We start from the raw sequence: 15,200 nt of genomic DNA on the forward strand, positions 1-15,200 counted from the left end.
GAAGCCTCCACACCCATTAGAATCACTCAGGTGACCCTGAGGACACAGAGTAACCCCCGAGTGGCCTCAATGACTCTCTAAAAGGAGGCAAATGACCAGCTGTCTGTAGAGTATAAATCCTTCCATTCCCCACCATCCAGTCAGAGCTGGAAACGCTTCCTGGACGAGGAGCAAAACATCTTCAAAGAAAAAACAAGAAAAGTCCAGGTGCCTCCTGGAAAAGCACCTTTGGGACAACCACGACCTGGATGATTGAGAATCTCCATAGACCTGACAAGCTGACAAGCTTCTCTTTAGAGCTCCTGGTTAATTTTCAGAACCTCTGGGCTATGAGATGCAGTGATGGTGATACATACCAGGAAAGGAATGATGTGGAGAATCTGAGAAGGAAAGTTTCAGGAGAACATCCAAGCAGCGACGTGCTCAGGAAGTTGTTGACCTTTCAGAGCTCACACAACCTCAGGCATTTTGAAACCAGTAATCTAACAGGGCAAAGGTTGAGTGTAAGACAAGTTAGCACACAAAAGCCGGCCTGTGTCAACTCAAGATTTTACAAATTTGTTTAGATTTGTGCTGAGCCTTTCTCTTTTGTAAACTCCCTTTCCCCCTCTCCTTGTTCTTTTAGGGTTGAAGTACTCTGGAACCCACGGGTTGGAGTCCACAACCGGTTCAGCTGGGAAGAAAGTCCAGTAGCTCAATCAGGAATGATAACGAGTAATCCTTAGCTAGAATTGTATTTGCACAAAACTGGAAGAGAGATTCCTACCAGTGGTGGGATTCAAATTTTTTTACTACCGGTTTTGTGGACGTGGCTAAGTGGGAGTGGCTTTTTTTTTTTTTTGCAGCATCTGTGGCCTGTTTTTTGGGCCTTCTGGGCCTCAGGCAAGCCTCCTGCCCCCCCCCCTCTATTATTTGCCTTCCTGGGGCTCAGGGAAGCCTTCTAGGTCAGCGGTCGCCAACCACTGGTGGGCCATGAGAAAATTTTGGTGGGCCACAGAGAAATCTCACCCCCAGAGCACCCCCCAAAGCAATTAATCCAGGCTGCGCAGAAATACAAGGCTTGGGGGAACCCTCCCCACTCACTCACTCCTTACCCGGTAAACTTGCCTGCTAAATTGCTATTTTTTCCTTTTTCCGACCATCATCTGTTCTGCTGTGCCGGGAGATTTAGATTAGCTAGGAAGCAGGAAATGGTTGGATTTCTTGCTCTCTAGCTAAGCACAGCCGAACCTCCCTTAGGACTGAAGGTTTGCTTGCAAGCAAATTGAGTGCAGACTCAGGCAAGCAAATTTGAGAGACTGAGCTAGCCGATGGCAGGTAGATAGATCACTGTATGATTCTGTGAGCAACTCAATCTGCCTGCTTTGCCTGATTTTGGGTAAAAGTTGCTCTTTTTTATAAAAAAAAATGAATATTTATATAAATATTTATAATATTTACATACAAGCCATGCCCAACCAGTCACATGACCACCAAGTCACACCCACAAATTAGGCCACTCCCACAGAACCGGTTAGTGGCTCCTGGGATCTAAAATTATGAGTTTGGTGGTCCCTGAGGTCCAAAAGGTTGGCGACCCCTGATCTAGGTGAAGCAGTAAGACAGCGAGGGGAATCCCAGAACAGCTGATTGTAGGAACAGCTGATTGTTGGGAGGGAAAAAAAATACCTTAAGGAATGACTGGCCAGGGAAGAACGCAGTCAGTGATGTTGGGAATGCATGCAATGTTGCCCATGTGCAATAAGGACTGACTGGGTGGGGAGGGGAAGGGTGACCGGGTCAGGGGCATGGCCAGGCCAGAAGTTACTACCGGTTTGGTGACCCATGCCAAATCCTTGCTACCGTTTCATGTGAACCGGTGCAAACCGGCTGAATATCACCACTAATTCCTATAGACAATAATGTGATTAGGAAAATATTAGAATGTGCAGAAATGAATAGATTAACGCTAGCAATTAAGGAGAAAGAGCAAACTGAATATTATATGATATGGGAATTATTCTATTGATGGTTAGAGAAGAAAAATGGAAGTTAGAAATAAAAGGAGACTAGTGAATTATAGAAAGTATGTTAAGATGTAAACAATATGATTGTTATTGATATGACTATTAAGCTTACTATGTTTAATATTACTACTATATTTTTACTAGAAGATATGTTAAGAGGGAAAAATGGAAAGTTTTATTATATACATTACGGTTGTAAGATTAGAAAGTCAGTATCAAAGTAATGTAAACTGTCGTGAATTTTGATGGCTTATTGCACAGAGATATTTGTAACTAGATGACATACTGTTTAATGGAAGATGGAATGTTTATATTAATTTTTTTTTAAATGTGATAAAAAAAGCAATGATAACAAATAATCCGTGACTTACAACCGTTCGTTTAATGATTGAAATTACAGCGGCCCTGAAAAAAGTGAGTTATGACCAGTTTTCACACATACGACCGTTGCAGCATCCCCACGATCATGTGATCAAAATTCAGGGGCTTGGAAACTGGCATATACTTATGACGGTTGTACCGTCCCAGGTCATGTGATCACCATTTGCAACCATCCCAGCCAGATTCTGACAAAGTCAAGGAGGAAGCCAGATTTGCTTGGTGACCGTATGATTCATTGAACAACTGCAGTTGATTTACTTAACAATGATGGCAAAAAAAAAAAAATACTGTAAAATGAGCCAAGCTCACTTGCTTAGCAACGGAAATTGTGGGCTCGATTCAGTTATAAGTCGAAGATTATCTGTAATGAAAAATAACGCAATTTCAGTTTTTCCCCAAGTTGTTCACCATCTATTTCCATCTTGGCACTTTCTCTCCATTTGCATATTCAGGTAGAGAAGAAGGAAGAACATTAGACTTGTTTACCCACCGATGTAACTTGGCATGATAGCACATTTGGGAGAACTGCAGATTCTGCCCCAAACACGAGATCCTTGGGAGATGCAAATTATCTCATAGGTTTCTAGCCTTAATTACAGATCAGCTTAACGATGCTTTAACTATAAATAATCCTCAACATATAACCACAAGTGAACCCAGTTTCTATGGCTTGAGACACTTTTTAAAATCAGTTTTGACCCGTTATATTTCTTGTCACAGTTGTTAAACGAATCACTGCAGTTAGTAGCATGGTTGTCAGGTGCCCGAGCTGTCTGTGCCTAGGCACTGGAGGTGGAGATTTATGACATCAAGCAATGTTGAATTACTTCTATTGGAGAATGTGACTTTTGGGAGGTTGTTTCTAACTTCTAATATGTGGGGTAATCAGATCCGGAATAATGTCAGGTTTCCAAGTGATGAAAACCATCTTAAAAAGAAAAGCACAAAGTCCATCTTCCAAGACAATTTCTTTTATTTAGGAAAGCATCAAATTGTCAAAGTCCGTTGCAATTCCGGATCTGACACAACCCGGAATTACCCCACAATATTACAAGTTAGAAACAACCCCCAAAAGTCACATTCTCCAATAGAAGTAATTTAACGTTGACATCATAAATCTTCACCTCAAGGGGCCCAAGTACGGACAGCTCGTTTTCCCATGGGAAGAAGAATCACTTAGCCTAAACAACTCTTATCTCCACTTCTCCCTGCTTAGGAATGTGGCTAGCCCAAAACCCTTCCCCCCATGACTGCCACAGAGAAAGTAAGAAAAAGAATATATATTAAGCCTAACTAAAATAGCTACACATAGGTTAATACCAGGCTTGACAACGGTTACTTAGGTTGTTAAGTGAATCCCTCTTCCCCATTGACTTTGCTGGTGCAAAATGGGTTCATATGAACCTGGGACACTGCAGCCATCATAAATGTGAATCAGCTGACACGAGTCTGAATTTTGATCACATGACCACGGGGAGGCTGCAACAGTTGTTAAGTGTGAAAAACGGTCATAAGCCCCCCCCCCTTTTTTTGGTGCCGTTGTAACTTCGGCCCCTAAACAAATTGTTGCCAAGTCAAGGACTACCTGTACTCCAAACTTTCTTCAAAGTTTTCTTGGAAAGCAAAAGTGTTGTGCTTTCTTTTCAAGTGGGAAATTTCCTACACCACACACACACACACACACACAAATGCAGGAAAAAGGAGAGGTAAGTGGGAAGGTGCTTTGTTGTTGTTGCGAAGTCGCGTCCGACCCATCGCAACCCTATGGACAACGTTCCTCCAGGGCTTCCTATCTTCTACCATCTTCTGGAGTCCATTTAAGCTCAGGCCTACTGCTTCAGCGACTCCACCCAGCCCCCTCCTTCTCTGCCGTCCCCTTCTTCTTCTTTTGCCCTCCGTTGTTCCCAGCATTAGGATCTTCTCCAGGGAGTCCTTCTGTCAGCCTTCAAGATCTTCCTCCTTTCCTTTGCTTCTTTCTGGCTGCCATGAGTAACGGGGGTGGAAAGTGTTTGAAAGTGTTAATAACTGATATGGTATAAACCGGGGAGGGTTTCTCATTCCTGCTTAGCTTTCTCTTCTTTGCGCAATTGCAACCCTTTATCTGAGTAAGCCAAGGTCAACTAATCATCACCACCTGGAGACGTCCACATGATGAAGTTCACAACTTTTAATTGGAAGAACCGTTTGAACTATTAGGGGTGGGAACATTTCACTCCCTTGATATATGTGACGTATGTGCCTATTTCCCCAGATTCAGAAGTTTCTCGTTGCTACCACTAACTTCCAGTAAGAGAGATCTTTTCTCTAATTACAAGAGTCTAAGTATTTCTTTCTTGGAATTTGAACGGAGCACCAGCTGACACCTTCTTTCTCTTGAGGTGGCCAAAGTATTTGAGTTTCATCTTCAAGATCTGGCCTTGTAAAGAGCAGCCAGGGTTGATCTCCTCTAGGACTGACCGGTTGGATGGCCTTGCAGTCCAAGGGACTCGCCAAGGGAGTCTTCTCCAGCCTCAGAGTTCAAAGCACTGTAAAAAAACCCAAAAGCACCATAGTGCAAAGGAAGATGATGGGGAAGAGGAAAAAGCAGGCAGGGGATATTTTAGTGAATGTATACACTGTACTTTGTGTTGTCGTGTTGTTGTCATCTGTTTGGCGAAGGGTCAAGCCAACCAAGAAACTATTTTGTGAAGAGCACCCAGAATTCGGTCACAACGCTGTGCAATTTGACAATCTGACAAATTTTGATTGGACAATGTGTGTCCAATCATATTTGGTGAATAAAGAATATTCCTATATTCCCATTTCTACATCCCTGGGGTTCTCACTAGGACGAAAGGATGGAAGATTCCTGCATACGTGCAAGGAAGTAATAAACCTCAGCCAGATTGGACTTTACCTTCTTCGATGGATTTCCCAGCACTGCCTTTATTGTTCTTGAAGATTATTTGCAGCAATTTCCTCCATTCCTTTCTCCTGCTCTCACCAAACCGACAATCGGGTGTTATCGCAAACAAGGTACAAACTACTGTTCTGCGGAAACCATGGGGTGCAATGCCAACCAGGAAGCTCTTAATGTTTGCCGAGGAGGCATCAATATTCAGGTTCTTTTTTTAACCTTTTATTACTTTTATTAAAAACTCAAAGGTGGGGAACATGCTACCTAATACACCTATTTTGTCCACAACAACCCTGTGAGGTGGGTTGGGTTGTGAGACAATGACTGGCCCAAAGACAACCAACCAGCTTTCATGCCTAAGGCGGGACTAGAACTCAGAATCTCCTGGTGATTGATTGATCCAAGGTCACCCAGCTTTCATGGCTAAGGCGGGAGTGGAACTCAGAATCTCCTGGTGATTGGTCCAAGGTCACCCCAGCCTGCTTTCAATCCTAATGTATGACTAGAATTCAGAGCCTCCTGGTTTCTAGCATGGTGCCTCCATCACTGGACTGAGCCGGCTCTCCGTTCCCACCAGGCAGTTTCATTCTCAAGTCAGCAGAGAAGTAAACTCTGGTTTTCCCCAAGTCTCCAACCATTAAGCCCAGGGGTCAGCTACTTCTGGACTGAGTAAGAAAGTTGGTTGCTTGCGTAAGGGGAAATCTGAAATTGCAGAAGTGGCTTCTGCTGTGCTTTAGGGGGGTTTCAAAACATATTAAAAATGAAACCCCTTTCAGATCTCTTCATAAGCAACTGCCTTTCTCCAGTTTCTGATTGCTATTTCTTTTGAGATTGCAAAAGCCTTTTGTACACCAAGAACTGGCTCGCTCCTACCTCGAGTAACCGAGTTGTCAAGTTGGAAGAGGCCATGAGGTCCTCAAGACTAACCCTACTCAGTGCACAAATGCCAGGTACAGAGCCCACTTAAGCCTCTGCTTGGAGACTTCCAAAGAAGGATAACCTGGCCCTTCTCGGGGTCCCTGATTCTACTCTTCTGGTATTTGAGGGGCTGTCAGGGGGACTTACTCTCCAAAGCACCAGAAGGCAGGACAAGAACTCACGGGTGGAAGCTTATCAAAGTGAGAACCAACCCAGAACTAAGAAGAAATTTCCTGACAGTGAGAACAATTTTTCAACTGTGGGAAACAATCAATTAGTGGAACTGTTTCCCTCCAGAAGTGGTAGGTGCTCAGTCACTGGAGGTTTTCAAAAATAGACTGGGCAACCTTTAGACCAGGATGGTCTCTTGCCTTGAGTAGGGGGGTTGGACTAGAAGACCTCCAGAGTTCCAGGCCTGGGATTCTATGTTCTGTCAAATCATTCTTAGTCTCAGAACATTCCCTGCCCCCAACAAATTCTATCAGAATCTGTTTCCTTGTAGGTTAAGACCACAATTAGTCATTGTGTATTCTAGAACAAGGGAAAAAAAGGTTCTCATTGTTTTATATCACCCTTCCAAGTTTGCTGAGGGAAATAAATTGGAGGAAGGACTTCTGGTGGTCTGAAACCGTATTTTCATCGTTGGCAGCCTAAAATTCATTGCCTTTGCCGTTTTTTGCAGCTATAATACAGGGCTGGCTTAGAGAGTGGTGACAATTAACTCTTGTTTTAATGATTTTTCCCACCAGTAGCGCTAGCAGTAGGCACTCCCTGTTCTTTATCTGTGTGCAAATCACTATAATTTACAGAAGTGAGCCCTTAAAAAGGAGAGAGCTGCAAAACCTATGATACATCTATCTCTAGAGTAGCTTGATTGACCGAACAGAAGACAGAGAGAGAGAGAGAAATTCTTAAGACAGAATCAGAATACTTCAGAAATAAGTACTTTGTTACAATAAACATGCAATTTATTTTATTTTTATTTGATCCACCAGCAAAGGCATTGTTATTTGCATGATTAATAAAGTTCTACAGATTCCTCTACATTTTTGCTAAGTAACCCAGAAGCGTTCTTCTTCTTCTTCCCATGTATTCTGGCATTTAATTGGAAAGAGGCACATCAACCAGCCTAGAAAAGCAGTAAAACCCAACACTCACAGGGAAAACTTATCTCTATAAATACAGATTTAGCTACCCACAAACATCTAATTAATCGTTCTAAGGTTGGTTCAGCGAATCATTTTCTAAAGACTGCTGTACTCTAAATCACCCCTTTTTTACTTTTTAAAATATGAGGGGTGTGTTGATAAAATTCGGAAAACTAAGATGGATAGCTAATAATAAAAATTATTAGCTATTCCTCTTCGTTTCTTCCCATCAGCCACAGTTTCAGGTGGTTTTGTTCCAAGATGGTATTGGCTTGTGCTATACAATTCTTACCCAACTCCCTGCTCTCCACAGCCAGCGTGGCATTTACAGGTCCATAGGCCAGGGTGGTAAACACTTAATTTTCAGCAATTAATAGGACTCTGGCAGAAAATACAAACCATTCCAGAAGTTCTAGTGTCTAGTCCGTTAAGTATTCTGCTACTTGGCGTTTCATGAAAAATCTTTTATGGGCTACAGGTACTTTGGCATTTAACAAAAGTGAAAATATCCTACATGTCAGAAACTGACAGTTCAAGACAACCCAGGCAGAATAAAAAAAGGGTGAGCAAACTTGAGAGTGGAAGAAGTTTTAAATTTGGGGACTTGTATGTACTTATACCGTGGATTCAAGTGTTGTTTTCTATTTTTACATCCTATTTTTCACCACTGTGTATGCACAGTTCTTCAAAAGACTGTTAGGTTTTGGCCAAGAGGAGGAAACTACAGAAGATCCATGGCTACTTTTAACCCATACAGGTAGTCCTCAACTTACAACCGTTCATTTAGTGACCGCTGGACGTTAAAATGGCACTGAACAAAATGATTTATGACACTTAGAACCACCGCGGTATTCCCCATCCCTGTGATCAAAATTCAGACACTTGGCCAAACCGTCTGATATTTATGACCGTTGCGGTGTGGTGATCCCCTTTTGCGACCTTCTAAAAAGCAAAGCCAATGGGGAAGCCAGATTCACTTAACAACTGTGTTACTCACTTCACAGCAGCAGTGTTTCACTTAACAACGGTGGAGAGAAAGGTTGTAAAATGGGGCCAAACACTGTCTCACTTAGCAAGGGAAGTTTTGGGCTCCATTGTGGTTGTAAGATGAGGACTACCTTGCGCCGATATTGTGGGTTTGCAGGCTGAAGAGCTGCTTACGGTCATGTTTCTCAACCTGAAGAGGGTGGACTTCAATTCCCAGAATTCTTCCCTGCCTGGCTGGGGAATTCTGGGAGTTGAAGTCCACCCACCTTCAAGCTGCCGAGCAGGTTGAGAAACGTCGTCCAACGGGAAGGCCCGATCAAAAGCCGGAGGACTGAAATCCTGCCAGGGGAGCGGAAAACTGGCCTGCACGAAAACCCTTCCAGAAGTTTCCTTCTCAAGCCAAGATGGATGACCATGAAATGCCGCAAAACCCTCCTTCTTTTCCCTTCTACTGTTTCCTCTGGAAGATCCTGCTCAGAAGATCTTGCAAAGGGTATAGGACATGAGGAGGTCCCCAAGCACCGTTTTGCATAGCTGAGAGAAGTTTGAAGAAATCTGGATTTAATTTATTGGCACGAGTGTCTCCTCCATCCCTAAATAATGGACGTCCTTTTTATTTTCTCCCCCTGCTCTGAGGACATCTTATTCCACCCGCCGTCTCAAGGCGGAGCTTCTCGCCCCTCTGGAAACCTACCTGCCGGAAGACCTTGAGGGACTTGGGCTCCCAATGTATCTCAAGATGGCCAACACGAAGGACACGGAGATTTTTAGATATCCAAGGAGATCCGCTTCTTTTCTTTTCTTATTTTTTTTTTAAATGTGAATGTCAAGGCTGCCCCCGCAGGCCGGACAAACAGGTTGGAGATGATGGATGGATGGATGGATGGACACAGTCAAGATGAAAGATACCAAAATGTCAGACAGCCTACCGACTGTTGTTGCCATGACATCCAACAGTCAACATCAGTCTGATAAGCTATCCGACAGAAAGGTACACGCCAAGGAGGTGTCACAATGCTAGACAGGAAGGAAGGTGGGGGGGGGAGGCAGGGGAGGGGCACACAAGTGGGAGAAGGTGGGAGACATACCACTCGCTTGACCAAAACAGAGGATAATCTGCCAGAAGCCCACCTGCTCTGATGACCACGCATAAGGCGACCTTAAAAATAGATTTGGGCAAGACCAAGCATCCGCTAAAATCAACCGACTTTAGGTTAGCCAAAGCTGAGAACACCTTTAAAAAGAAAAATGGAATTTCTACCAGGGACTCCCGTCAGGTCCAATTCTGTCCCACCAAAACTTCTGAAGATGTTCTCCAGCAAACAAGATGTTCTTCAGGTGTTCTACACATTGGGACAGAGCAGGTGACCTGTCTTAAAGACAGGAGGGGGAAGTTATGACGCTGAGAAAAAGGAGGCCTCGCCCCACAGCACCGTGCCAGAAAGGAGAAACTGTCTCCGTGCATAAGGAACCCAGGTGCCCAATCAGGCCCAAACATCTATGAACCAAGCTATGTCCTCCTTCCCACCCACGCTTTGGAAATGAGGAGGCTCTCCTTATCCGGGAACACAGGAAGTGTCCTCCTCTGAATCTGCCTATTGGTGGTCCTTTAGATCAGGGGGTCTCCAACCTTGGCCACTTGAAGACTTGTGGACTTCAACTCCCAGCAAAGCTGGCTGAGGAACTCTGGGAGTTGAAGTCCACAAGTCTTCAAGTGGCCAAGGTTGGGGAGACCCCTGCTTTAGATATAGGGCGGTCCTCTCCAATTTTTCTGAGATGCAGGCACTCAAAACGAAGCGACTGTTTTATAACCACCCCACTTTTAGACAAAAAGAGGCACCGGGAAACTATCTTTGAATGTTGTTTATTCCAGTTACCTTTCCTGCATCTTACAAACCAACTTCCTCTTGCATTTCCTAAACACGGCGAGAGTTAAACCATTTTTTATAAAATCCAACACAAGGATGGCTCCAGGTATCGGGGCTACCGGGTCAGTTAAATAAATAAAAATAACTGAACAATGTCCAAAAAAAACCAAAAAACCCCACCCCGTTTAGTTCTTTGATCTGAGCAAAGAGTGGGAAAAACCCAAAAACCGAGGAGAACTTGCAAAGGAGCGGAGCAAGCATTCATTTGAAACAGGGTGGGTTTTTTTTTTTTTTGAAAGATTGTGCAAAGGAACTACAAATAAAATAAAATAAAAAAAAAATTGGGAGGGGAAGATTTAACCGGAATACGGACACACTCACAAAAAGGAGGAAGGACTCGGGACAGGTTTTAAAAGACCCAAACGGGGGAGTCTGGAATGATCTGAGAGGGTGTTGATTTAATGCCCTTCTAAACAGGCCCAAGGGAAAGAAGAACGAAGCTCCCCGCCCTTTCCGTGAACATGACATGGGGGAATTTCCAGATGTTCGTCAAAACGGCCACCGCCCCATTGCTAGTGAATCTTAAGATCGCCCAGGTTAAGATGAAGATGGTTTTTACACCCTTCGGGGAGAGGCTGAACGTTAAACATCATGGACAGTAGCCCTAAAAGTTCTGGAAAGCCAGAAACTTTTCTTTAAAAATGAGAAGAAAAAAAAAAAAGCAAGGGAAGGCAGGAAAAAAAAAACCCACCCCGCCCCAATCCTAAACCCAGCCATGTAGTCAATTCAGAAGTGGGGGGAAAGCACGTATGTAAAACCAAATTAATTAATTTACATCGAAACAAGGGGTGCATCTGCTACCTTTTAACGTGGAGACGGTGGCCTGCGGGAACCGTAACTAACGGCAGAGTTGCTGAAACCAGAGTCCAGCCTTACCCGCCCCCGCCCCCCCCCATAACCCTGCCCCTCTTTTGCAAATGAGGATGAGGATGAGGATGATGACTATTATTAAACGCAAGGCTGGTTATTCCAGTGGAAGTTGGGGTGGGTTGGATTCCCTCCCTCCCTTCCTTTCCTGATCCTGCTCATTTCGCTTTCCTCTCGGAGTTCATGCGTTGCTGGACACGCTTGTCGTAACTTTGGGCCATGGAGTTAATAATGGACAAGACAAAATAGCACACCATAATTATAACCAATTTCTCAAATGTCCAGGACAACCAGTTTTCACCCTGCAGAAAAAGAGGAGGGAGGAAGAGAGAGAGAGAGAGGGAGAGAGAAAAAAAAAGAAAGAACATTAGGGTCATGCGTGCTACAAAAATAGGAGTCGTCCTCAACTTACGATCACAATGGAGCCCCAAATTCCTGTCGCTCCGCTGGACGTTGGTGGAGCAAACTTTATCCCGTTTTTCAAACGTTATTGCCAAGGTTGTTAAGTGAATCGCTGCCAGGGTAAAATAAGTGGCACGGTCGTTAAGTGAATTTGGCCTCCCCACCAACTGTCTTGCCACCGTTGTTAAGTGAATCACCATGGTGGTAAAAATAAGTGGCACGGTTGTTTAGCAAATCCAGCTCTCCCCATTCCGACTTCGCTTGTCGGAAAGTCGCAAAAGCAGATCGTGGGACGCTGCAACCGTCATAAATAGGAGTCAGTTGCCCAGTGCCTAAATTTTGATCCCATGACTGTGGGAATGATTCAGCGGTCGTAAGTGTAAAAAGTGGTCCTAAGTCACTTTTTTCAGTGCCGTTGTTGCTTTGAACGGTCACTAAATGAGCCCCGGTGGCGCAGTGGTTAGAGTGCAGTACCGCAGGCTACTTCTGCTGACTGCCGGCTGCCTGCAATTTGGCAGTTCAAATCCTACCAGGCTCAAGGTTGACTCAGCCTTCCGTCCTCCTGAGGTGGGTAAAATGAGGACCCAGATTGTTGGGCCCAATAGAGGCTGATTCTGTAAACCGCTTAGAGAGGGCTGTAAAGCACTATAAAGTGGTATATAAATCTAAGTGCTATTGCTATTCTTAAGTTGAGGACTATCTGAGTTGTAGGTTGACGGGAGGCAGGTTTGTTGGAAGCAGGGCAGGCTTGCTCAGCTCTTTGGGGTGGCCGAGTCCGTGTTTCCTCCCAGAGCCATGCAGAAGGTCCTGGGTTCAATGGAAACTCCCATAATAAGGCTTGGTTGGGTGGTAGAACTTTGAGCAAGAGTAACAGGCAATACGGGAGGCAGCTGACCAGTGACCAATTCTATTACTGGAAAGAATTAAGTGGCCGGTCGTGGGGAGATGAGTAATACGTGGGTCAGCATCCTTCCAGGAAGTCGCTTTGGCCTCCTCGGTTTCTCAAGAATAAACGTGGGAGTTATCAAGACTGGGTAATTTATCCAGACAGTTTTCGGCTGGCTGCGGTGCCCCAGGCAGCTTTTAATTGGAGCAGCCTAAGGAGAACAGATTCTGTAAAATGGCTTCTATAATGGATCAATGAGTACAAGTCTGCATAAGAATAACAGCACGGAATAACAGAGTTGGAAGGGACCTTAGAGGTCTTCTAGTCCAACCCCCTGCTCAGGCAGGAATCCCTACGCCATTCCAGACGAAGGGCTGTTCAATCTCTTCTTAAAAACCTCCAGAGATGGAGCATTCATAACTTCTGGAGACAAGTTAACTTATTCTAACTGTCAGGAAAATTCTTCTTAGTTCTCGGTGGCTTCTCTCCTTCATTAGTTTCCGTCCCTTGCATCTTACCCTGCCTTCAAATAGGACGAGAAGGGGTGTCATGAAAGCAGCCTTCCAATATTTGAGGGGCTGCCCCAAAGAAGAGGGGGGTCAAGTTATTCTCCAAAGCACCAGAAGGCAGGAAGAGAAGCGACGGATGGAAACTAATCAAGGAGAGAAGCAATGCAGAACTAAGGAGAAATTTCCTGAAAGTGAGAACAATTAACCAGTGGAACAACTTTGCCTCCAGAAGTTGTGGGTGCTTCATCACTGGAGGTTTTTAAGAAGAAATTGAACAGCCATTTGTCCAAAATGGGACAGGGTTTCCAGGGGGGTTGGACTAGAAGACCTCCAAGCCCCCTTCCAACACTATTATTCGATTCTAGAATGACAGGAGTTGCTGGCAAAAAAACTGACATGGTTCTCATTCCTTCCTGGGTTGAAAGCCCCAGTTTAAGGACAGCCGGCCATTCTGCTCCGTCCCCTCGGGCATCCATTAAAAAACATAAAATCGGTTGCAGAAAGTTAGTGTCGGCCATCCAAAGGGGGACTAAGATTTGGGAGGAAGTCTTCTCAACTCCCAAGGTTTCCCTTCGAGACGCGGGAGGGCAGCGGTGAGCAAGTGAAGTCAAAAGTTAAGAATGAAAACCACACTTTTCTATAATTCTCTAAGACCGGTTCGCTTTTCTCCTCTCAAAGGCCCAGCTTCCGGGGATGAATTAAGGTGAGACGCGCCAGGAAGGAAGGAAGGAAGAAATACGAGAAAGACTCTTCAAGCAAACTAATAATACATGGCTAAAGAATCTTCCCGGGATTGAAATACCGGTATCTAGAGATTTCTCAATTTTTATTCACCGCCTAGCCACAAATATTCTCAACGCAATCCATTTCTTAACCTGCTTAACCTAGAGATTCAGAGATTTTTGCTATTTACCTCTAATGCCAGCAAAAAAAAAGGGGGGGGGGAAACGGAGCAAAGTGCGACCCAAGGAAAGGAAAACAAGGTGAGATTTCTTACCTGGGGGGCCTCATTGGCTTTGCTGTGCAGCTTGATCCGCTGAGCTTCCAAGTATTCTTGAAAAGGCTTTTGCAGAGATGCCCCGATGCCAGGCACGGAGCTATGGGTGAAGTCGAAGGGGGGGGCAGTTTGCTGCATGAGGCCGGGCATTTGGGGGAAGGGGGAGAGGAGGAAGAGAAGGGGGTGGGAGGGAAAAGAGAGAGAGAGAGCACAAGAAACATGATTGGAAGGGGAACAACTTACCCAATGAAAGCTTAAAAAGGGGAGAAAAATCAGCCCTCGGGGAAGGGAAAGGAAGGGGATGGCTCAGAAGACAGAAAAAAGCACGGGCCGGTGTAAAATAAAATAAAATAAAAAATTAAGGGTGGATGGGTGGGTTATTAGACCAGCCAAGAAAAGAAAAGAAAAAGTCAAAAAGTTGAGAGGAAAAAATTGTTTTGGCAAGTTGGCAAGATCAGCTTAAAAGAAAACGAAAAAAGCCACCCAGCCGGGCGCAGAGAGGAAAGGTCTGAAGCTGCAGCAGGCTGGCACTTCCTGAAGTTGGGCAACCCCCTGGGCATCAGGCCGGTGCCGGTTGGCACTGGGTGACTTTAGAAAATTCCCCACCATTTATCACCCAGGGTTCCTGTAAGAACTGGTTTGAGCCGATCAGCAAGGAAATGACTTGGCTGGTGTCAGTCGCCCTCGTTTAAAAAGGAAACTGCACGCCTCCCACTGGTGACCTGTCCAGAAGAGGCGGGCCTGCCCCAAACCAAGTCCTTATTAGGACAACTCCTGCGTCATCCCTCCCTCCCCTCCCCCTCCCACCCTCCCCCACCACCCCGAGGCCCCCAGGGCCTTATCCCGAAAAGAATGCATTCCCCAGGCTGCAAGAAAGGTACCTCCCATCAAAAGTCAGGCAATGAAAAGAAAAAAGAAAAACTCAAGAGGAAGAAGGCAAGAAAAAAAAATGAGAAAGAGAGAGAGAGAGAGAAAGAGAAAGAAGAAATAACAAAAGAAAGAGAACGAAAAAGAGTCAGAAAGTGGAAAAAAATGAAAAAGGCAGAGAGAGAAAGAGAAAGGAAAAAGAAAGAAAGAGAATAAAAGAGAGAGAAAGAGAGAGGAAGAAAGGGAAAAAAGAATAAAAGAAAGAAAGAAAGAAAGAAAGACAAAGATAGAGAAAGAAAGAAAGAAAGAAAGAAAGAAAGAAAGAAAGAAAGAAAGAAAGAAAGAAAGAAAGAAAGAAGGAAGGAAGGAAGGAAGAATAAAAGAAAGATAAAGATACAGAGACAGAAA

At 44.5% G+C, this 15,200-nt stretch overlaps 1 protein-coding gene across 4 annotated transcripts in view; it reads right to left on the reverse strand.

The window, feature by feature from the left end:
• Positions 1-10,184: 10,184 nt before the first annotated feature.
• Positions 10,185-15,200, reverse strand: part of VMP1 (vacuole membrane protein 1) — a 143,561-nt gene continuing 138,545 nt past the window's right edge. For 3 of the 4 annotated variants that reach the window (XM_087925147.1, XM_026710161.2, XM_087925136.1), the window contains 2 exons: positions 13,926-14,025; positions 10,185-11,433 (listed from right to left, as the gene is read on the reverse strand). In XM_087925147.1, the coding sequence (XP_087781273.1) occupies positions 11,290-11,433; positions 13,926-14,025 (244 nt within the window). In that variant the 3' untranslated portion in view covers positions 10,185-11,289. The remainder of the gene's footprint in view (positions 11,434-13,925; positions 14,026-15,200) is intronic. The other variant, XM_087925151.1, reaches the window with a different exon arrangement.

The sequence above is a fragment of the Pseudonaja textilis genome, chromosome 1 (genome assembly GCF_049901715.1).
Source record: "Pseudonaja textilis isolate UNSWEBS1 chromosome 1, rPseTex1.2, whole genome shotgun sequence".
NCBI lineage: Eukaryota > Metazoa > Chordata > Lepidosauria > Squamata > Elapidae > Pseudonaja > Pseudonaja textilis.